General features: G+C 35.7%; 2 protein-coding genes and 1 pseudogene across 17 annotated transcripts in view; 2 read left to right on the top strand and 1 right to left on the bottom strand.

Moving 5' to 3' along the window:
* Positions 1 to 15,490, top strand: part of SANBR (SANT and BTB domain regulator of CSR) — a 29,897-nt gene extending 14,407 nt beyond the window's left edge. For 5 of the 12 annotated variants that reach the window (XM_085541004.1, XM_015856779.2, XM_085541012.1 and 2 more), the window contains 17 exons: positions 885 to 1,123; positions 1,942 to 2,000; positions 2,429 to 2,589; positions 3,400 to 3,486; positions 3,587 to 3,697; positions 5,709 to 5,832; positions 6,282 to 6,434; positions 6,834 to 6,979; positions 7,283 to 7,382; positions 8,128 to 8,160; positions 9,577 to 9,676; positions 10,597 to 10,688; positions 10,799 to 10,827; positions 10,925 to 10,998; positions 12,220 to 12,308; positions 12,731 to 12,822; positions 13,324 to 15,490. In XM_085541004.1, the coding sequence (XP_085397130.1) occupies positions 885 to 1,123; positions 1,942 to 2,000; positions 2,429 to 2,589; positions 3,400 to 3,486; positions 3,587 to 3,697; positions 5,709 to 5,832; positions 6,282 to 6,434; positions 6,834 to 6,979; positions 7,283 to 7,382; positions 8,128 to 8,160; positions 9,577 to 9,676; positions 10,597 to 10,688; positions 10,799 to 10,827; positions 10,925 to 10,998; positions 12,220 to 12,308; positions 12,731 to 12,822; positions 13,324 to 13,360 (1,726 nt within the window). In that variant the 3' untranslated portion in view covers positions 13,361 to 15,490. Of the gene's footprint in view, positions 1 to 884; positions 1,124 to 1,941; positions 2,001 to 2,428; positions 2,590 to 2,740; positions 2,882 to 3,399; positions 3,487 to 3,586; positions 3,698 to 5,695; positions 5,833 to 6,281; positions 6,435 to 6,833; positions 6,980 to 7,282; positions 7,383 to 8,127; positions 8,161 to 9,576; positions 9,677 to 10,596; positions 10,689 to 10,798; positions 10,828 to 10,924; positions 10,999 to 11,663; positions 11,845 to 12,219; positions 12,309 to 12,730; positions 12,823 to 13,323 lie in introns of those variants that run through there. The other 7 variants (XM_085541006.1, XR_001553729.3, XM_085541008.1 and 4 more) reach the window with 7 other exon arrangements.
* Positions 15,491 to 16,757: 1,267 nt separating this feature from the next.
* On the bottom strand, positions 16,758 to 17,531 carry LOC146761259 (uncharacterized; annotated as a pseudogene).
* Positions 17,532 to 19,133: 1,602 nt separating this feature from the next.
* LOC107310795 (protocadherin Fat 4-like) overlaps positions 19,134 to 22,874 on the top strand; it is a 42,682-nt gene continuing 38,941 nt past the window's right edge. For 4 of the 5 annotated variants that reach the window (XM_085541000.1, XM_015856776.3, XM_015856777.3 and 1 more), the window contains exons 1-3: positions 19,136 to 19,324; positions 21,225 to 21,296; positions 22,646 to 22,806. In XM_085541000.1, the coding sequence (XP_085397126.1) occupies positions 19,255 to 19,324; positions 21,225 to 21,296; positions 22,646 to 22,806 (303 nt within the window). In that variant the 5' untranslated portion in view covers positions 19,136 to 19,254. Of the gene's footprint in view, positions 19,325 to 21,224; positions 21,297 to 22,645; positions 22,807 to 22,874 lie in introns of all 5 variants that reach the window. The other variant, XM_015856778.3, reaches the window with a different exon arrangement.

Below are 22,874 nucleotides of genomic sequence, written 5' to 3'. Positions count from 1 at the left end.
GTGTATTTGTTATTTGGAGAGTTATAATGCTGACAGAAAATTGTCTAAAGTTCATTTGTACTATCACAATAACAACAACTAGGAGCATCCTGGAAAAATCTATAAGAAACTGTGAATTTTTCTTTTGCAACAGAAATGTTAGGGATTGTTTTGAGAACTTACGTGGTGGCTTATTTATGAATTTGTCCCTAGTGTTTGCCTGAAAATGACTGATCATTGCAATGGGAAGCATAAGCAGATTCTTAAAAAGGAGTAAATACTGACGAGTTTTACTGCTCATTCAAACAGCCATGCACATCACATGTTTTCCTTACTGTATAAGCACGTTTAGGGTAACATGTTTGACTCCATGTGTAAGGGTATTCATCTTTCTGTGGAGGCAGCGAGGACTCATTCTAGCTTTTACCATAATAGTCATTTTAAAAGCAGTTTTAAATTCCACTGATGAAAGTTGTTACTATATGTTTTTGTCTTCTGTGCCTCAGTAAGTTGCAGTTTTATCTGCATATTTTTCACTAAAGTAAAAAAGGGAGAACAAATAAGTTCTTTATATAATTCAAGTCGCATCCTTTAACAAACTAGAGACAAAATAGGGGAACTGAGCTCAAACTTTTTTTCTGCTGGTCCTGAACTTTTAAATGGCTCTGGTACATGGATTATGTGTCAGGGGACGTGCTTCTCTTTTTCACCTAGTGTCTGTTGATACTTTCTATTAATAATTAATAACTGCAATTTGTGTTCCATCTGTTAATAAAAGCAGTGACATCAGTGTTGCAATGTGTGATCCAGATTTGGAGGTGAGGTCTTTTGAGTTTTAGCTTTCTCATTGATCCCTACATGTCCTTATGGTCCTTATTTGTTTTGTGGCTTACTTTTCTTTTGAGGCCAAATATGGTGATACATGTGTGTGATGAAGCAAAAAACCTCAAAGAAGATTTTGTTTGTCCTCGAGATCTTTTGATTTCTGAAATGAAGTACTTTGCTGAATATCTATCAGTGGATGCCCAGCGCTGGGAAGAAGTGGACATTTCAGTGCACTGTGATGTTCACATCTTTGACTGGTTGATAAAATATGTTAAAAGGAACACCAAAGATGGTGAAGCACATGAAATCCCTGCTTTAGGTAAGATAAAATATGTAGAGCATTTGTTAGGGAATCATTAATCTTCCATTAGTTCAGAGCATAATGTTTCTGCTACAGTTCAGCCACAGCCTCTTGTTTCTATCTAACTAGAAGAACTTTTCAGTTGTTAGAAAAATGTTGCAAAAGCAGCCCTTAATGCTTTTGAGGAAACATCCTGGTGGTTGAAGTGGTGAAAGAGATCTGACATAGTTTGGGATCTGATGGTTTTAATCAAGGTTCCTCAGACCTCTTCTGAACAAAAACAGAATGAAGTTTTACAACAGCGATGATTGTTTTCTTAGGTTTTGTTTTATTTCTCTTCTGTTTCCCATTTGAACAGTTTCGGTATTTTCTAAAATTTCAATGCAATATGCTAAAAAAGTAGAACTTTTCCAATATTAATTTCGGGCATGTTTTTAATATACAAACATTTTGTTAACATTTTAAAAAAAAACTATGAACAGAAAATTGTCACAACTATTGCAGTTACGGAGAGGAAAATCTCATCTGGATGTGGTGGCTAGTAATGGAAGTTAATCTTTCTGCCTAATTGCTTAGTCATTGTATCCTATGAATGCACTTTTTACAGTCTTAATAAATGGCAGGTATAGTTGTGTTCTGGCCTCTTGGATGTTGAACAAAAATTTATTTCATAAGATGGGAAACATTCTACAAATTGAAAGGTATAATAATGGGTTGATTGGTTTAAAAAAAAAACAAACTCTTGTTGGTAAATACTAATTATACTAAGGGAGGTATGTGATATTACCAAAAGATGCATGTAAGAATAACAAACTTTTTTGTTTGTTGCCTTTTAGAACCAGCAAATGTCATATCAATTCTTATTTCTTCTGAGTTTTTGAAGATGGATTCGTTAGTAAGTATTAAGAAAGAAGGATTTTGTGGCTTAAGGATGCAAGTAAAATCCAAGTGTTCATGCTCTTGCTGTTGTATAAACAGATTATGAAAAATGCAGTAAGGGCATCTTGAGATTTTTGTCACCTTTCATGCTCAAAACACCTAATCTTTACAGAATCTCAGTTTCTTTCCAGATTTCTGTAGAAATCTCTAGGAGAAGAAAGCAAACACTGGCTCACTCTAGTTAATTCACAGTCTCTTTCAGGTGAATCTGAGACTTGCTTTCTGTTTTTCAGGTGTAACTGAAATAGTTGTTTAAAATATTTGATGCTTGAAAAAAAACAAAAACAAAGAGAAAAAGAGTTTGAAGTGATTAGTGCACATCTTTTGAGATAGTCTTTGTTTAGATTTCTTTATAATTATTTTTAATGTTTCTGTTTTTCCTAGGTAGAAAAATGTATTCATTATTGTCACAAAAATATGAATGCTATTGTAGCCACGCCTTGTAACATGAATTGTATCAATGCTAATCTTGTTGCACATATTGCTGACCTCTTTACTCACAATGAACTGGAAGAGCTGAAGGACAAGAGAGATAAATTTAAAAGGTAACTTTTTGTTCTGAAATATACAACTGAAGTGCCTTAGTACTTTTCAGTCTTTTTTCCCGATCATCTATGACACACTGTAAAGTTGGAGTGTAGTAAGAGTATACACCGTGTGTGTGTGTATGTGTATATCTTTAACACAGAATATGAAGAAGTGACTTCAGAGTTTAATATTAAAATTCTGAGCGAAAGAAAAGAGTTTTTTATAGGAGACAAGCAAAAGAAAAGGCTGCACTAGGAGTATGAAATGGACATATTATTCATGAATTCTCACATGGATGCCAGGATTAGGGTAAGGAACCCTTTATCATATGCCATGCTCCTAACTTCTGTAATTCAGTTTCAGCATCCTATGATCTCTATTGTGGGAAATATAATTTAGGATGGCTGGAATCTTGAAGAGCTCTGATGGAATATCTTTTCAGAAAGCATGTGTTAAGGATTCTGGCTTAGTCAGTGTCAAGAAAAGGGCCATTTATTGGAGGGCAAAATGAAAGTAAAAACGTATTTTAATCCATAACAGCTGTCAACTTTATAGTTATCAGAACTGAAGTTAGTAGTTTTACAGTAAAGGTCTGTTCAGGGTAGATGCTTATATCTTCATAAAAATAAGAGATGACCAGGCCAGGAAACAGTTATTTAAACAGAAGAAATAAATCCGCATAAAGAAAAACCACATTAAAAGCTGGATTCTAAAAGAAACATGATGACTTTTGCAAATGATCAGAATATAAGTCTCTCTGTATAAAAATATTTTCAGGTTTTTGTTTTTTTTTCCCAATGAGTAATTTGTGTTGCTGTTGTTAATAGTAAACTTTTCTGCAAGAAGATTGAGAGACTGTTTGATCCAGAGTACATAAATCCAGATTCTCGAGGAAATGCAGCTACCTTATACAGGTGTGGTCTTACTTTTGTTATTACTTCAATTGTAAGAACAGTTCCTGCAACTTGAAGTCCTGCTCTTACTCCAGTAATTTATCTTATTTTTTAAATATAGATGTTGCTTATGTAAAAAGCTGTTAACTAAGGAAACTGAAAGAAGAATTCCATGTGTACCAGGAAAAATCAACATAGATCAACACGGGAATATTGTCTATGTTCATATAAGGTAGGAGGAAAAAAAAAGAATATAAATTTATATATGTTATTTTGAATGGTTATAAAAAATACTGTATGTTTAGGATCAGATATTTGTGTTACCAAAGAAAGTCAAAGATGCATGTAGAACAATATGTATCATCTTAACATTTTGTATTACCTAAAGAAAAAAAAAATTACTTATTTACATTAAAAAAAAAATATTACTTATTTAAATAAAAAATACACAGCTAATTGCTTCATCAAACTGTTTCTAAGATATATATGTTGCCAGTTGACAAATTCAAATTAAAAGCTGCATTTCTGTGAGATGTATTATGGGATGCTGGATAGAATCATAGAATCATTAAGGTTAAAAAAGACCTCTAAGATCATCTAGTCCAGCTTCTGAAAGCAAAGAAATGCTAATGATTCTATTCTATTCTGGCTTTCTACTGTCTGATCAAATATTTAGCCTGCTCAAAGACTACCGTAAGTAGATGTAACTAGTTGTTTTCCTGTTGGAAAGCATTAATCAAAGGAGCTTCCAGGACCTGTTCTGTAAGTGTGCCTTGATCATTTGGCACAAATATTTAATGTAACTCCATTTGTTTGAGCCTTGATTGTGAACAGCTAGAGTCTCTTAATGAAGATCAATGCATAATGAGCTAGAGTTTTCCTTCCCTCCATCTCCATATATGCTCTTTAAAGATGACAGTAGGAAATTAGTAACAGGAGATCTTTCTCAGCCTATCTTTTTTTTTTTTTTTTTCTTCAAACAACTGAAATGTTTCAGTGTCAGATCTCAAGATAACATATTCCTTTAGTTTAATCTACCGTAAGAAATTTTAAGGTGTGGATCAAGTTCTACCTTACAGTCTAATTAGTACCAAATTTATGACCTTGTCCTAGAATCATAGAATTACCAGGTTGGAAAGGACCTACAAGACCATCTAGTCCAACCTTCCTGCCATTACCATTCCTACAACAAACTGCTAAATCACATCTCGTAGCTCGTCATCCAGGCACCTCTTGAACACTGCCAGGGATGGTTACTCCACCACCTCCTTGGGCAGATGTTTCAGGACCTGATCAATCTCTGAGAGAAAAAGTTTTTCCTTGAGTCTAATCTAAACCTCTTCTGATACAACTTGTGGCCATTTCCTTGAGTCCTCTTTGTGGCCTGGGAGAAGAGGCCAAACCACTCCTCATCACAGCATCTCTTCAGGAAGTTGTAGAGTGCAGTGAGGTCTCCTCTGAGCCTCTTCTTCCCCTGACACATAGCTAATGAGACTGTTAAAACTGTATTACTTTACTTAAGTTGATAGTATGTAGTTGCTGTGCAATTCCTAGCATGTGGGTACAGTACAGATTTTAAAAGTTATTCAGAGGATTAAATTCTAATTATTAGTTAGATTCTAATTATTTGCCTTGTTGTACTTGCAACATCAGTATCTGATCTTTCTGAAAATAACAAGCCAGTGCTGGTTGTTTTCTTTTTAAATTAAAAATTATATCTGTCATTGTATTACTGGAAGGGCCAAAGTCTATAATACACGCTATAGTTTAAGTCCAGAAGGCTCAGATGCTTTTTTTTTTATTATTATTTTTTTTTAGATCTCCTGTTTCTTTGTTTTTTATTTAAAGGCAGAGAATTGCAGTGTCCTTGGATTTGTTTGCACATGCATGTTTTGACTTATTTTTCTCTCTCTATTGAGTTTCTTCTGTTTTATAGTTTTCTTGATTTCCAACAGGCTCGGTATTTCTCTTAACTTACAAATTTGCTGTATATGGCACTTGAGATGAAACAAGCTGTAATTCATGGCTATTAGTAAGCTTAGGAGGTTGTGAAAGAACGTAAGCATTTTTGTAATGGTCTGAATGTCATGATTGTCCCACGATGTATCCTTCCTGTTACAAACTCTTATGTAGGATTTTCACTAGAGGATGTTTTGTTTTGCTCCTTTTCTTCCTCACCTTTCTGGTGGCTGAATCAAAACAGTTTTATAGTATTCACGCAACTTGACAGTGTACTTTTTCAGAGATAAAACTTGGGAAGTGCATGAGTACTTAATTGGCCTTCATGAAGAACTGAAATCTTGGCAGGATGTTTATTGGCGTCTCTGGGGTACTGTCAATTGGTTGGCCTGCTCAAGGTGTAACCAAGTGAGTACCTTTTTATTTTCACTTGTTTGTTGGTAACTTGTCTGTTGTAGGTGGGCTCTGAGGCTGCATCAAAGATTAAAACAGTTGTTGCTTCCTTCCCTTGAATAATTTTGTCACCAGATGGCATTCAGTGATTTTTATTTTACTGGTGGGAGATGCAAGTAATCACACTATGGGAATTATATATCCTGATTCATTACTTTTGAATACTACTTTTTTTTTCCCCATCATTTGCCCTTTCCTTTTTGTTGTAGCCACTAAGAGTAAAATGACACTAAATTAGGATGTATATTCTCTGATTACTGAGGTTTTAGTGAGTGACATATTCTATGGTTATTGAGTTTTTGCATTTCGGGGTGTGTGACAATTAAGTTTGCACTATGTTTGTATGTCCAAACTCTGACTTCTGTAGGTAATCTCTCATTATATCTCTTCTTACTCTTGTACAGTCTTTCCTGTGTACTGAATTCTCCCATTGCCAGTACCATCCACAGCCAGTTCTTTATCCAGGTGTAGCAAGTGCTCTGGGGTCAACTGGGACAGGAGTATATCCATGTTGCAACCAGAAAGTACTTCGATTTGATCCTACTACCCTCCCAAAGGTACTTCGGTACTGGCTCACTTTTTAAAGAACGAGAGTAATGTCTGAAAGGCATTTTTATTTTCCAGTGCACTAACAGTGCAAAGAAGGGGTGCCATCTATTCTGTCTTCATACAGTTTGACCGTGTTTAATGCTAAAATTAGTAATGAAACTGTTTTCTAAATATTGTTATCCCTATCTAATCTGTACTTTGCTTCTCAGAATCTCTTCTATAATTTTAACTTCAGCAAGAACACAATTGGTATCACCTGTAGAATCAAAAGGTCATCTGTATGGTTTATACCATGACTAAACTGAGTTCTCAGATAAGATGTTTCTAGAAAGCTTATATTTTTGTTATTGTACTTCCCAAATAAGTTCTTCCCATTGTCTTATTTTTATGTTGTATATGTATTGCAGGGCTGTAAGGTGAGGGATCACATGACTAGTTTACCATCCGGAAATGAAGATGGGAATTCCTTGCCATCTCAGACCACTAAAATACTGAATGATCTGCTCCGTCATAGAGATGTTATTGTTGTTCCTTTCACTAAGGATGAGAACAGGTAAGAGTGTTGTATAGTTACTGAAATGACTTAGTCTTGAAAGCTTAACGTGTTCATGTTATGCTTAGTTTCTTTCTTTTTAAATGAGTGACATGGTGCTTGGTAAAGGCGACTTAATTTGGAAAAGAAAGAGTGAATACAGTAGCTTTTTACATTCAAGCTCCTTAACCATTTGTTCCTCTACTTATTTGTATTTTAATTGTTATAAAAATGTTATGTGGCTTACTTAGAAGTTTTCTTTCAATATGTAATGAGTAAAAACAGATTGATTCCAGTTATTTTTGTCCCACATCTTTCCCTAAGTGACTCTGGTATTGGGCTCTCTGATGAAAAAGGCATTGAATGTGATGTGCTCGTAGAACCAAATACACCGTGGGGCCCCAAAACTGGAGAAATCAATGCTGTGAGTGACTGATTCTCCTTCTTACTGATAATGAAGAATCCCACAAGAGTACTTTGAAGGATTCATTAGACAACTTTAATAAATAAATACATAACTAGGGGAAGAGATGCAGTATTGAGCATTGCAGAGTGGCATTGTATAGTGGAGGTATAAAATGCCTGTTTGTCAAAAAGGCAAAACTTTTACCTGTTCTTCTTTACAGAAATATTTCTGTAAAGCAGATTTAATTATCTGGTTTCTGTGCTTTACATCTCATTTGTAATCTGATGGTATTTAAGGAACCGGTCATATTCCTCAATTCATCACATGGTAGACGTTATTTAAATATTTCCCACCCTCTTTCATCTATGGATGTATTTAAGTATGTCCATGTGGCTTTTATAAACTCATGAACTAAGAGCAGTAATCTGTTGGGATTTTTTTTTGTTGTTTCAAAAGTTTAAATGATCTTACCTTCCAGAAATATAATCCCATTTGCTGTCATGCTGATGTCAGATCACTAGAGAGGTTTTCTAAGCCAAGTTTAAGTAGATTGCATGTCTCTGAGTTGAAGAGGCCTTCCATGCAAAGATAAGTTTTTGAACATCTGCATCCTTGTTAAGTTTAAAATGCAAGTAGGTCTTCTAGGAGTTACCAGTGTAAGTGGCTGTATTTTAGCTTACCACTCCTGTTTTTCAGGATTCCACTTATTTTTTAATAATTGCTGTTAATTTTTATCTCTCTTTCTTTCTCTTTTTCACTACAGTTTCTTTCTCTGAAGAACTGGACATTACAACTGGTTAGTTAAATATTTTGTTCTTGTTTGCTCCAGCTAACTTTGATTTTGTTGTTGTTGCATTGTTTTCTAATTAATTTAGAGAGAAGTTCATTTTCTTTTGCATTGTGGAGGTTGCATTATAGCAAAATTTTTGTTTTGCAAGAAAGTATGAAGCGTGTGTGAAGTGCTAATTTGGCCTGAATAGAAATAAACATTTCCTTTAAAATACTTCTACAAATGACAACAAACAACAGGCCAATAACACGTGCGCAAGTTCCTGGTAGTTCATTAGGCTGACAGAAATGTAGATATTCAAAAAGAATTTTTGAGTGCCTGTCTGTCTCACAACTTGTCAGAGATGCTTCATGTCTTCTTTATGATTTTATTTTATTATAAAAAAATCTATCAGAGTTGAATGACTGGCCAAATACAGGAGGTGTGCAGTTGCTCTTCCAGCAGTATTGCATTAGTCCTAATCAATTGCATCTATTTTGGTGTGTTAGTGCTAGAGAATAGCAGTTTACTTCTGTCACCCTTGGTGATTTGTTCCGTGCTCACATTCCTAGTATCCTGCAATAATCTTTTTGAATTTGCAGGTCATGTCAGCCCTTGTTTCTCATGTATTACTCATTATCACTTAAAAAAAAAAAAAAAAAAAAAAAAAGTGTGTTTATTTCCAAATAATAAACATCACATTCTTTAACGTATTTCTTATGCTGTACTGATACTATTACCACTTGCCATTGTGGTGCAATATTGGAGTCAGTAGTTTGCTATGATGTGCAGAGATGTTTTAAAAAATAATAAATAAATAGATGTGTGCTCTGTGTTGACTGCTGCTGAGACAGCAGTATCAGACAGTTAGCAAGGCAGAACAAATCTTGGGAGAACCTTCCCTCAGTAAACCCTTGTAGTTTATTCTATGATTACATGGCTAGCTCAAATTTTTGCTATTGAAACTTGAACTTCCTTGTTTTTCTTAATATTTTAATATTTCCAGCAATATAATGAATGCTAAATGTGGATTCATATAATAATACAGGCCGGAAGGAATCTTTGGTAGTCTTCTCAGATATTTCCTCCCAGTCTTAAAGTTAAATCCAACTTCAAAGCTTTATCACTTTACTCATACCCAGGCAAATCTTGGGTATCTATGAAGAAGGTGAGACCACAGCCTCTCTGGACAATCTGCTATAATGTTTTACTGTCTGAAAGAAATATAGGTAAAAGTATTTGCCAAAACACAAAAATTTGAAATTACTTTCTTAACATTTGAGAAAAGTGATTTTTAGACCTAACTTCTCACACATGTTAGTGAGTTACCACACTAAGATATGAAGCAGGATTTGAACGCAACTCCTTTGGGACAGATATACTGCATTACTAAGTAGGAATCAAGCCTCACGTAATCTTTGGCATTCTGCTTCCGTCAATTAGAAGCAGCAATCATTGTTATCTGAAGAAGAGGAGTATACCACTGGCTCTGAAGTCACTGAGGATGAAGTGGGGGATGAAGAAGAAGTGTGCAAGAAACCAGGTACAATACAAGGGTATCATAGTTGTCCACCCTGGAATTTGAAGAGTCAAGGTAGTAGATTTCTTCTGTAAGAAGGCTTTTACATGTTAGGAACTACTTAATTTCAATTTTATTTCCACCATTTTCTTTGTGTAGCTACAGATTATTTCCCAGTTGGTTAGGGTCATCAAAAAACTTTAGCAAACAAGGAAAGTGACAACTGTTCCTGTCCAGGATGTCCTAAAAGTTGATTCAGGGCTTATTTTGTAGGATAGGTTATCAAATGACTTAAATTCTTTTCCAAGATAAATTTTGGAAGACAAGAAAAATGTAGTGGCTACGTGATTGATAGATGTGGCTAGAATTTTGTCTGCATTGATAATAAGTTGTAGAAACTGAAATTATTTTCATGTGTTTCTTTTCTTGTTAAACTGGGAAGTCTAGGAATGTGGAAAGCAAAAGACTGTCTCTTCTTTCCATACTAGTAACAAGCCACTTGAATTCAGGCACTTTGGTTTTTGGTGTTTTGGAGGGATTGTTTTTGTTGTACTGCAAATTTAATTTTTTTTTTTTAAGTGTTAACTTTTTTGCAGCTTGACTTTAAACTTACTTGGTCTGATATCCTTCAAATTGTTGATGCAAGTAATATGGACAGAGATGCAGGTTGTATGTGCACTTGATTTTAAATCTGCAATCTAAAACTTGTGGTGGTTCTGTCATTATCTTATATTTTAAGTATGTACTATAATTAATGTATGCTTCTTATGGAAAAGAGTAACCCATGTGTATAACCTGCCTGCGGTGCTAACAAATTAAGAACAAGTAGTTCATTTACTCTCACTGTAAACAATAGGGGAGGAAAATCCTTTTGTAGCTATGTGGTTGTAAAATTCAGAGTATCTATGGTTGTATCAGTCAGTAGATATTTCTTCAATTTGCAGGGAGAAAGGAGAAACTAAAGAAATTCTATAAACACCCAAAGAAAGGGGCTTCTTCACCTAGTATTCAGAAAAAGGAGAAGCTATCTGACAAGGTAAAAAAATAAATAAAAAATCAGAGCTGTGAACACAGCCTGAGCTAATGATGAGATTTTTTTCTTATATTAAGACATGATCTCAAAACATATTTTTATTTATTTTATAGCCAAGTTCCCGAGATGCATCTCCATTCACGTAAGTAATTTTCAAAGTCCTTGATAACATATTGTAGTATATCCTGTCTTGGAAATGGTTACTGATAACGCTGCACGTATCTTTCTTTTTTAATCAGTGTAAGCATGCAGCAGAACAAATGGGATGCCTCCAGGTCACTAAGATACAACCAAGATGCTCAAAGAGAAGATGGTCTGTTCTTGCATGAGTCTAGCTGTCATGTTAATGTTATACAAAGAAAATTATTATTTCACATTAAGAAATGGCTATTTTTTTTTCAAAATACAACAATTTACCTTAAGATTGAATTTTATCTCAGATCAAATGAAGTTGTTTTTCCTTAGTGCTCATCTGTAGGAGAACAGAGTTCAGCTAGGTTGTTAGTAGTCAGCACTATCCACGCAAGCCATACAGCAATCTCAGATTCATTAAAAAAAGAAATAAGTTATATAAATATATTTATACTATATATTTTTCCCCAGCTAAATATATATATATTATTATTATTGTTATTATTAATATCATAAATGAATAAAATAGTAATAATTATTATTACTATTATTTTTATATAAATTATTTTATATTATATATATATATATAAATATATAAATTACTTTATATATTTTATATATAATTATTATTACTATTACTTTTATATAAATAAATAAAACATTATTTATTTATATATATATATATTTAGTTCCCAGCTAATTTATATGTATTTTTTTGCTGGGAACTCCTGAAAATGTTACTTCAGAGTTTGATTGGCATTTATTAGCAATCTCATCTATTCAGCAGGAATAAAAAAATCTGTATCAGAAAAATAGAAAGAAAACCTACCATAAACTACGTTGTAGTTTTGCATACAGGTTGAAATATAAATGGGCATCTTTGGACTTTCAGACTAGGAAGGAATTCCAAGTTTACAGAAAACAAGATTCCATTCAAATTGTGTTAGCGTCATTTATGTTCTGTGTTTGGAAAGTCTGCTGCACATAATCTACAGAGATTTATAATTGTGTCCTCTGATGACTATAAAAGTAAGCAAAGAATTTTTGTTTTTCTTGCTTATTTGTTGCCTGGATGTATAAAAAGTGATATGTGTATTTACTTCTATCATCTTCCTTATCTGTCTGGCTTCAATATTCAGAATATTCAGAATTATAATATTCATAATATTCAGAATTATGTTAATTTATCCAGCTTTTTATATCTTTGAGATTTCTGTGTGTTTTTTTTTCTAAATTATTCTTCACAATATAGAGTATTGTTGTTCAAGACTTCTATATGTGCTGAGAAACAAAAAAATTACTTCTTGCAAATAGGATCTGACTAAATGACACTTGTGTGTCATTCTCTTTGTATTCGGTAGTATGGAAAACCTCTTTTCTAAAATATTATTTTTTCTGGCAGACCAGAGGAGAATGTCTGAGATTACAGGACACTTGATAAAAATCAGACTGGGAGATTTTGGTCGAATCAAGTCAAAAGACAGCAAAGAAGTAAGACCTATCATAACATGGTGATTACAGAATTGCAGGAGGCCTTTGTAACAAATGTGTAAAACAAATGAAACCACCATTCTTTCAATTACTAACAAAGAATTGAGTTTAATCTTTATTTTCTTCTGAGCATGGATATGTATCTATCTACGTATACATATATTTTGTAAAGGAGTTGAATAGTAATTATTAATGTTTACTGTCTAAAAATTAAACATGGAAAATAGGATGGTTTAAAAAATGTTTCAGTACTGGGTTATGATAACTAAAGAAAGTATGCTATAGGTTCTCCTGAGTATTAATTATTTTTATGAAAATACACTGATTAGATTGGAATAATGTCACAGCTTGGTGGGCTCTTTTTTATTATTATTATTATTATTATTATTATTATTAATGTATATATTTATTTTGCATTTCAGTATGCAGGAGGTATTTATTCAAGACTTGAAGCTCAGATAAAGGCCTCAGCACAGGTCAATGCACGACAAATCAACACTGAAAAGAATGCCAGGTGAGATAAAATGGAGAAGCAGCATATTAATTTTTGGAAGGGCTGGGGTTGGAAACTGTTTGAGTGTGCTTCATTTCATACACCTCCTTGCATCAGTATCCCTGAAAGCTTCCTATATAAAATTTTGTGGCCAGCAGGTGAGTCTTTAGATGCTGACAAACTTCTAAGAATACACTGGATGCTTCAGATATCTTGTGGATGTTCAAAAAATGCATGTGACTACCACTGCAGAATTAATGGTCTCATAAGAAGTTATTTGACATAACAGTTTTTTCAAATTGCTGTATTCATTGCATACATTTGTATGAATATGTAGTTTATGCTGCAGGTACACTGACAGAAAGGCAGCTTTCTAAATACAGTTGTGAGAATTTCTTTCTTTTTTCCTCAGATTACACTTTAGCAAGTGTTTCTAACAAGTACTGAACAAGGGAGCTGATCTCATAATGAACATTCTAGCAACGATAACCTGCATATGTTTCTTCTCCGCTCTTAATCCAGGTCAAAATCCCGTTTTGGTCAAGGTCGTCCAACATAAAGATTCATAGAAAAAACTGTAGCTGAAATACAGTACTGCTTCCTGAAATTGTATGGCACTCTTGATGTATGGAGAAGGTGCATCTCCAGAAGCCTTGACTTGATAAGCAGTCACATATTTCTTTAAGCCTTGTACATAATTGTGTATGATAAATGAATGCAAATCCAATAAGGTCTGTACTTATTTTAATTGTAAATATATTATTTCTTAAATACAAATTTAGTTGCTTTTTAGGCTGTTGTTTTGAGTTGCATAGAAAATATTTTATAAACCTGCAAATTTAACTTATTCAACGAACTTTTTATGGGGGAAGATATAAATATGCCTTCCAGTATGAAAGAAATACTGGAAAGGAAAGGAAAAAGCAAGGCTACTGAATTCTGAATGCGATCAGCAGTGTTAACATAAGTCACCTGGAATATATGTATGTATGTTATGTTGTATTTGATAGGACATTTTAGGTCTGTCCTCTAGGGATTTGCACTTGAAGTCAGTGACAGTACAATAGCTGTGAGTTAGACTAGTTAATGCAGAGTTTTAGCGCAGTTCTGAGGCTTTCTTCCATACGTCACACAGCTCGCATACATGTGAAGATGGCTAACAAATGGAAACCAGACCTTCGAAGATTATTTAAATGCCATGTTGATGCAGGTCTTGCATGTAAAACACTTGCTTTACTTGTATGTGAAGTTCACGCTTACTTGCATATCATATCTGGTTCCTCTTGCACAATACCTTGTTTGGTTCCTTTCTAATGCCCAGAGAAAGCTGTTTGGTCTTTCAGTGCTGTACCACTGAATTACTCAGAGGATATGCTGTTAATTAGGCACCTTTCAGTTGAAAAGAATCATTATGAAGAGTTGAAGAATCATTATGAAGAGAACACCTTGGAGGTGTTCAAGACCAGGTTGGACGGGGCCCTGGGCAACCTGATCTAGTAAATGTGTATGTTTGGTGGCCCTGCCAGGCAGGGGGGTTGGAACTACATGATCCTTGAGGTCCCTTCCAACCCGGGTCATTCTGTGATTCTGTGATTCTGTGAAGAGTTGTGCATGTAGATGTTTTGGGTCTAGTTTTTTTTTCTGAAACCTGCTTTAATACTACCTTCTAGAAGTCACCTTCAAGTTCTGTAATTGGAACAATAGAATAGAAGTTCGTGTGTATGTAAAATCCAGGGCTACCGAAATGAAGTAATTTGCCTAGAAAACAATTCGCATATTCGCAAAGAGTGACAATAGCAATGGCTGAATTCTAGTAAATATATTCTGACCGTTTTGAGACAAGTCAAAAGAGCGCTCAGGGAAAGTTTGTTTTGAACCACAAATGTAAAATGTGAGTTTGGAGTTAAGTTTGGAAGATATTGGGAGGGGGGTGGAGTTCAGGCTGGGGCGAGGAGGGGGAGAACATGATTGTAATGCATTCTTCTCTGCATTCAGGCTTTTTTTGTGTGTGTTTTGTGTGTTTTCAGTGGGTATTAGAAGACTAGGATAGCAATGCTTGAAAATACTGCTTTCAAAGTGGAAGAATTTATTAATATTTAAAACAAATGCTGTTTATTTCTTTATTTTGTCCAATGCAATTTCAGTGCACAATAAAACTAACAGGCAAAGCTCTCACTAGCTTTGATTTTTGGGCAGGAATGGTATCCTTTGCCAGCGTACTCCAATCTTTGTTAAATAAATAAGGCTTTTTTAGTGTGCTGCATCTGTTTGCAAGTAGTAAAGCGGCTTTAAGCAGTTGTAGTGAACATTGGAAGACTATTGTTTTCTGAAGAAGTCTGCAGAGGAAGAAAAAAAAAGCAATAAAATAAGTGTTTTGCTACAATTTTGTGACTTCTGATAGAGAATTGTTCTAAGTGGTAGACTTTGCTATGAAAACTGCCAGCTTGTGTATGGTTATACGTATGCTTACTTTTCTTTGAACAACTAACCCAAAATTGAGGGGAAAATGCTGCTGGTTTTGTTGTATAGGGAAAACGCTGGTTTTATGTGCCAATATTGTTACATTTTGAGCATATAACAATAACATACATAATGTACAGCCTTTTTTCCCCTTTTGCCAACCACACTGTTATTTTGTATTAATTTTGAAATTGTTTTGGTTTAATGGAAATAAAAGTAATTCATTTAAGAGATGTGTGGGTATTCTATGGATACTTGTAAGGAGTGCATAAATGACTTCAGTCATGCTTGCATGTTTGTGATTTAGTTGCAGCATCGTGATACAGATATTTTATCTGTCAAGAAAAGGATATGGTTGAAGGCTGAGCTATCCCACATATAGAAGAACCTGAAAATACTTATCTGTATTTACTTTTGAAGTTGGTTCCTGAGCATCCTGCCCTGCAGATGGCTTAAGTGAGCAAAATGTCAGACTGAGCTATGCTTAAAAACATTCTTAATTTTTCATCCTACTGCTGCAGTATTGATCATGCTATTTAAATAGTCTGATAGATCTATGAATAGGACTATTTTCCATTATTTGTTTGTAGGAATTGTTATACGCATGTTCTTCATATCTGCAGTTGGTATAAGGGGAAGATTATATCATGTCACATACATGTGTGTTTAAATGTGCTTGCTGTTCTGTCTCAAAATATTGGAGAAAGGGGCAGAATATTAATTTTAGCTGCTGTAATGGCTCCAAAACAAAAAGAGTAGAATAAGGGAGACATGAATATACAGTTGTACCAGTAAGCAATCATAAACCTGAATGGCATGACCATATTTCACATGATGATAAAGTTACAAACAAATATTTGATTGCTTGAATCTTTAGTAGTACTACTTAAAAGATTACAAGAGGTTCTTACACAGACACATCCTTTTCAAATGTAGACAAGCACAGTTTCAGGGGTCTGCAGAAAAAAAACGAAGGCAATGACAGCCTTTATTTGGGAAATAGGTGCTATAAGAAAAGACATCAAAAAGTAATTAACTCACCCCTCCTGGTAACAATTTGGAGAAATGGATGAGCTGAGGCGTGCAACCCTCTCCCGTTCATACCTTTGTGCTGCAGGAGGGAAGGGCAGGGGAAATGGGGTGACCTGCACAGACTCAGATTGCATGGGAAGTATCATGGCAGCAGAAGGGGTGGCTCCAGCCCCCTGCCCCCCACTGGTTCAGGCTGTGACCTTGGAATTCCACTACAGGGTCTCATCCGGATACACTTTAAAATGGCAGGTATTCTGCTTAGTGTCAGAGAATCATAGAATGGTCTGGGTTGAAAAGGACTGCAGTGCTCATCTAGTTTCACCCTGCCATGTGCAGGGTCACCAACCTGCAGCCCAGGCTGCCCAGAGCCACATCCAGCCTGGCTTTGAATGCCTCCAGGGATGGGGCATCCACAGCCTCCTTGGGCAGCCTGTTCCAGTGCGTCACCACCCTCTGGGTGAAAAACTTCCTCCTATGAACCAACCTAAACCTCTACAGTCTCAGTTTAAAATCATTCTCCCTTGTCTTATCACCCACTCTCAAAGAGATGTACCCTCTCCTGTTTGTAGGCTTCGTCAAGACAAATGTCTCAAGCTTTGATGGTATAACTCCCTCAAATAAATCCTTGTTTTTTCCCATACAGCACATGCACTAACATCTACCGTTTGCTATTAATTTCCATTTTGTTGTGTCCGTACTCTGTGTTCTAATGAACAGAGTGTAGCCCCACTTTGACTAAGTCCCAGCACAATGATTGGATATGTGGTATACACTGAAGTTTTGAATATCATTAGGACAAAGGCTGCAGCATGGTTTTTTACTAGATCATAAGTAAAATGCCACCAGGATTGAAATTCTCTTTCAAGTTTACTTGCGTTATTCCAAATCAGCTTTTGAATTTCGGTGGGTGAAGTTCCTCCATCACTGTCTGACAATTGCTGCTACTGTAGATTTCATCCGTATTTGAGTTTGGATACAACTAAGAGCTAGAAAAATATTTTCTTGGACAATGGCGAGTGAATCTACCATTAATTGTTGGTCTTATTTATATGAGTCTTTTCCCTTTGAGGTAAGGCATTAGATAAGAGCCACTGTTTGGTTTCCAGTGCTGATAGGGAAGACTGTGAGGGATGCTGTAATGCATATAGGCCACTTGTTGCTGTGCTCAATTTATTTACGAGCATTTCAGCATCGGTACTACTTACAACTCCCAGTCTTGCCCCTATTCTACAAGTCATGCTCATTTAGTCAAGGAAAGTGTAGAATGAGCATTTGATAATATGAGAAACAACAGGGGGAGAACTTGCTGGTCCAAGGAACCAAGGTTATAGTATAGGTGAAATCCAGCAGTAGTTAATTTTGTACATTTTCCTCAATGATCTTAAGCCTTTTAGGTATATTTGTTAAGAGGTTCAGTGAGGGTCAAAAGGGTCAGGCCTGATGTTGGACTGATTAATCAATCCCTGGCCCAGGGAGTAGCTGTGTTCTGTTACCTTACGTGAACTCTCAAACATAGTTGCAGGCAAAAGCAAAGAGACACTGGGATAGAAGGCATTAAAACTGAGACATCCATGTACCCCTCAGTGGTCATGGACTATTGCAGCAGCCTCAGACAGTCAGGAAGCCCAACTGTGCTTCCCTAGTTTTAGGAACTTCTTCAGAAGGCCATTGAGTTGTTCCACAATACCATTAGCCTGTGGGTAGTAAGGAATATGAAAAATCCATTTAGAACCTTCCTTCTGTGTCCGTTCCTGTACTACCTCTCAGGTGAAATGAGAATCATTATTGTTTAGTATAGTCAGATAATGGTAATCATCCTTGTGATCTCTGTGCGGATACTCAGTTTTTATCAGAGGGTGTGGAGGGGTCACTGAGTTTTCTAACTTATATATTTGGGCTCTCACATTATCCAGGCTTACATTTGGATACAAGCCACACCCTGGAGAATGCCATCTCACTTATCAACTCTTCTCTAAGTGCTCATGGGAAGAGGACTGCTGACTGTTTTTCCTCTAACTGCCCTCTAAGATCTTCTGCCTACAAACTTCTATCGATCTTGAAGGTTTTTAACCAACTTTTCCAGCTATTGAATAATTTGAGTTTGCTGTTCACAGAATTGTACAGCAGCAGTAAGGGCAGGTCCTAGAATGATTGTTTTTTCCATTTCCTTCCCTCATATGATCATCTTCATGGAGGGAACTTACTTATATGAACTGAGACTCTCAAAGTTAGACCAAATATTCTATGCCCACTCCATCCCCACAGGGGAGAGACTGACACCGTGTTTTTCAGCATGTGCAGTTTTATTGCTTTGTGTTTTCACTGAAGCTATAGGGATTACTTTTGTATCCATGGTGACAAAAAATGTTGACACAAACAGAGATTCACCTTTCTTTGGCAGCTGTTTTCTTGCTGAGTAAAGTTGTTGCTTTCAAGTGAAGGAACAACGTGTAGGTTTCAGTTACCCCTTGGTGTTTGAAACATACTTCATGATCAGACAAATCATTTGTTGTCGTCTCCCAGTGTTCTAGAATCAAAGGGGATAATGTGGCTCCCTTGTTCTTTCACACTCCATTTAGTTTTCTTCTCCAGAGAATATGCAGATTCATCACCTGTTGCCAGAAACATCTTATAAGTTCTAAGTTATTTATTTATTTTCATCTGTATGTTAAATAATAAATTTAAAAATACCTTCTGTCTTTTGCTCTGTAACACAAACAACAGCATTTCCTTGTTGGTTTATTTTTATTCACAAAATGGACTTTGATCTCATGAGGTGAAAATGATAAGCACGTTATATAGCCTGTGGACTTTTCTCAAAGGCTTGTCGTGTTTCTTCTCATCACTGAAGCATTCATGAAGATAGTTGCAAACTACCTATGAAATGGATCTTTGAAAATACTGCATATGAGAAACAACCGTCTTTTTTGCCTTTGGTAGTATATTTTTTCTGCAGTGCTTATGGCGCATTCAGGATCTGTGGGTTTTGCGCTGATTAGCTGGCTTATGTTCACCTGTCTCCATGCACAAAGTAAGTAATGTTATTTTTTATAAACACCTGTGGTTCTAGTCTTGCTTTTAATGAAATAGAATTGTTTGTTAAATTCGTATAAGTTACAGTCTTTGAGGTTTAAAACTCACTGATTTTTTTGACTGTTAAAGTAATACCTGAACAAGCAATCTTGGTACCAATTGAGGTTATCTGTAGACACAAAGAGGCTCTGTGATCATGTGTTAAAAACCACTGCTCTTGGATTTTCTCATTGAACTCCTCAGTTTTAGTTTGTATCTGCAGCAGGCACTGAGTAACATTTCCAGACTGAAGCTAGACACAACAACATTTAGATCTGAAGTTGGGATCACTTGTATTCCTTTATGCTATCCTGTTAATTCAGATTGAAGTAGTTACTTTTTTCTTGTCTGATCTTCTTTGTACTGGTAATGACTCCTTTAGAAATGCTCTCCCAGACACTGAGAACTATGTCATTCACTAGATAAATCTGGGCATACAAGGAGCATTTGGGTGCCTAAAATAACTTTAGTCCTTCAAACTTTCTCTAGAAATTTCACAACAGTGAAAATGCTGAAATGTCCTCCCCTCTGCAAGGGAAATTCAGGCTGCATGTTTGGAAAAGCTCCTTCACCAAGAAGGTGGCTGAGCACTGCAACAGGCACTCCAGGGTGGTGGCCATGGCACCAAGATTTACAGAGTTCAAGAAGCATTTGGACAATGTTCTCAGACAGAGTTTGGATTTTGGGTTGTTCTGTGTTGGTTAGGAGCTGGACTCAGTGGTCCTTAATGGGTCCTTTCCATGTCAGGATACTGTATGATTCTTTGTTTCCACTGGCTCCAGAACTGCCAGGGAAACCTGAGCAAATTTTTTTTTCTTCTTGGAGAACAGTAACAGAAGTTTTTGTTTAATTACTGAATTTCCTTTATTGAACTGTATTGTAATGTTTGAGCCATGTTCAAGCTTCCACCTTTCCAATCTTCTTCAATAATACAGAACCTTCTTTTCCCAAGTAGACTTTTGAATACTTGGATGTGAAGGCATAAGCAGCAGCAGTTCACTGCAGTATTTTTTAGGAGTTAAGGTTACTTGTGTAGAAATTTATCCACTGCTTCTTTATAAATGGGATTCTGTAGGGTGGGACAAATATAAAGACATCAGCTTAACAGGTAAAATTAGCTCACTGTTTCTTTTGCCAGTTTGAATATGCAGTGAGAATGAGAAGGAGAAGAGCGGGACATTTTTAGCATTGATACAAACCCATGTGAGATCAAAAGTGTCCATAAGAATATGGATGGTATTCTATCAGCTTTGTGGAGCAATTCTAGTCAGGGAAGGAAGAGAAAAATCTGTGTGATTTCTCTGTGTTTATTCGTAGATATAGGGAAAAACAACAACAAAACCATCCCTTTTTATCATACAGAGAAAATGCAGAGGGGTGTCACTGAGTTTTAGTGTAGAACATGAAAATTACTCTGTGAAATCACACTATAAAGTGGCAACTTAAGTTGAATGTATTTCAGGTGAATCAATGTGCCTGAATTGCAAATGTTCAGCAGGAAATGAAAGTACAGTGACTCATGGCTGTTAAGCAATGAAGCCAAAGTTTCGTTCTGATCAGGGTATGGAGGAAGGACAGTTCTGCAACTAGTCATTTTTTCAGACTTTTATCAGTAGCTGCTTATAAGTTCCTCACTGAAAAAAAATGAGGGGGAAAAAGGACAGATTGGCCAGCAATCTTATCTTTTTCAGGTAATATTGTTCTAAATCCTGAAAATTATTTTGATGTATCACCATAATAAATCTGATGTATTTGAACTGATGTATGCAAGTTTTATGTAGTATCAGGTCTTTTACTTTGTGCATTTTCTGGAAATTTTCTCTCTGTTTTTTGTACATGATTTTTCATTTTCTTTTTAGAAATCACAAGCATAGACTGTGACACAACACCTAGCACACTCCAGCTGTCAACCTTTTTAGATGAATATACAGGTAAATCATGATTTGATCCTAGAATTATCTGACTTACTCTTTAGCGCATGTAGTGCTTCAACTCTTTGCATGAGCTGTAATTTGTAGTGGATTTGTATTATAAGTTTTTGTGGTTTTTTGTTTGTTTGGTTGGTTTTTACAGTAGTTTTTGAGAACGGATGCAACAGCAGCAGCCAAAACAACATACTGCTCCCTCTGGTGAACTTGTGCTTTCTGGTGTGTCAAATCTGAGGCAAAATTTGGTCGCTAATTTGCTTAGTAGGGTAAATAAATATAAGAAAAATAAATTCACTGTTCCAAAGATCTCACTAGCTGAATAGACACAGCCAGTGTCATCAGTGGGGCTGAGTGCACCCTCAGCAAGTTTGCTGATGATTAGAGGGACAGGATAACAAAGGAAGAGAAGTAAAAAACAAGGTTTTCTAAGTTCTTCCTTGGTTTTCTGTTAGACTCTGGCAGTCTCTCCTCTGGACACAACACTTTTTGTGAGGCAGCTGCCTCTTGTTGCTTGCCCAAATGTATCCATCTCTGGAAGGAAGGTTAGATGGTACATCAGCAACTTAAGTTAGATTTTGATTTCAAAGTGCAGTTTCTTCCAGCAGCTTCAACAAGATTGTACATGATAATGTGATCCATTTTACACTTTGCTCCTGAGATACAGCACAATTGTTCTGTGCTCACTGCCATCTGACTGAACCTTATCTCTGCAAGCAATCATAGTCTTATATCACTGGGCTTGTACCTGAGAGTATTCCAGACATTCCCTGCAGCTGGAGAAGAAGAAGGTGTTCCTTTCATTTTGGAGCTTAGGGACCAAGGCAGTGAACCTGCACGTTGAGGTTAGAGATGGAGCTGTAACAATAAGGTTTGCTAAAATGAGTTGGTAAAGATGAAGTACAAAAATAATAGAGTAAGAAACTAAACCAGTACGCTTCCTGAAGATCACGGAAAACATTTAAGATCTCAGGGAAGATTTGGGAGAGCAGAGGGGATTTTTTTGCAATCCTGATGATGTCTTCCATGAGAAGATGCACACTATTTCATGAATACAGATATCTTGATAAATGTAAGATAACTGTCTAATAATTATGCCAGTAACACTACACTGGATTATTTGCAAGAACACAATCCAATCATGCTTTCTAGCATGGATTTGATGTTTAACAAAGCAAGAAACATACTTGCTACTGAAAAAACAGCACGTTTAATCTGTCTTAATAATAACAAAATGCAAAACTAACACACAGTCTAACTAAGCCATAAACCAATGATCATTTATCAGTACATTTGAGATGAACATATGAGTGTCTTCTATCAAGCAATCTAATCTGCAATGCTTTCTTTTACAGGTGATATAGAATGGATTATAAATATCCCACCCAATGTAAATTTGAAATTAAAAGAATTTTTGTTCCCTGAGCACTTAGACTATGTGGAGCTGGAGTACCATTCTAGTACTAATAATGCAACAGTGAAGACACGTAAGCCACTGGATGTTGATTCTATTGAGGTATTATTTTCATTGCATTTAAAATCCAGACATAAAAGGTTTTCTTGGCTGGTGATAAAAAGCACACA

This window comes from Coturnix japonica, chromosome 3 (assembly GCF_054131305.1).
Source record: "Coturnix japonica strain WE chromosome 3, WE-NBRP24, whole genome shotgun sequence".
NCBI lineage: Eukaryota > Metazoa > Chordata > Aves > Galliformes > Phasianidae > Coturnix > Coturnix japonica.
The sequence above is the reverse complement of the archived record's forward strand: the minus strand, read 5'-3'. Positions and strand labels throughout refer to the sequence as shown.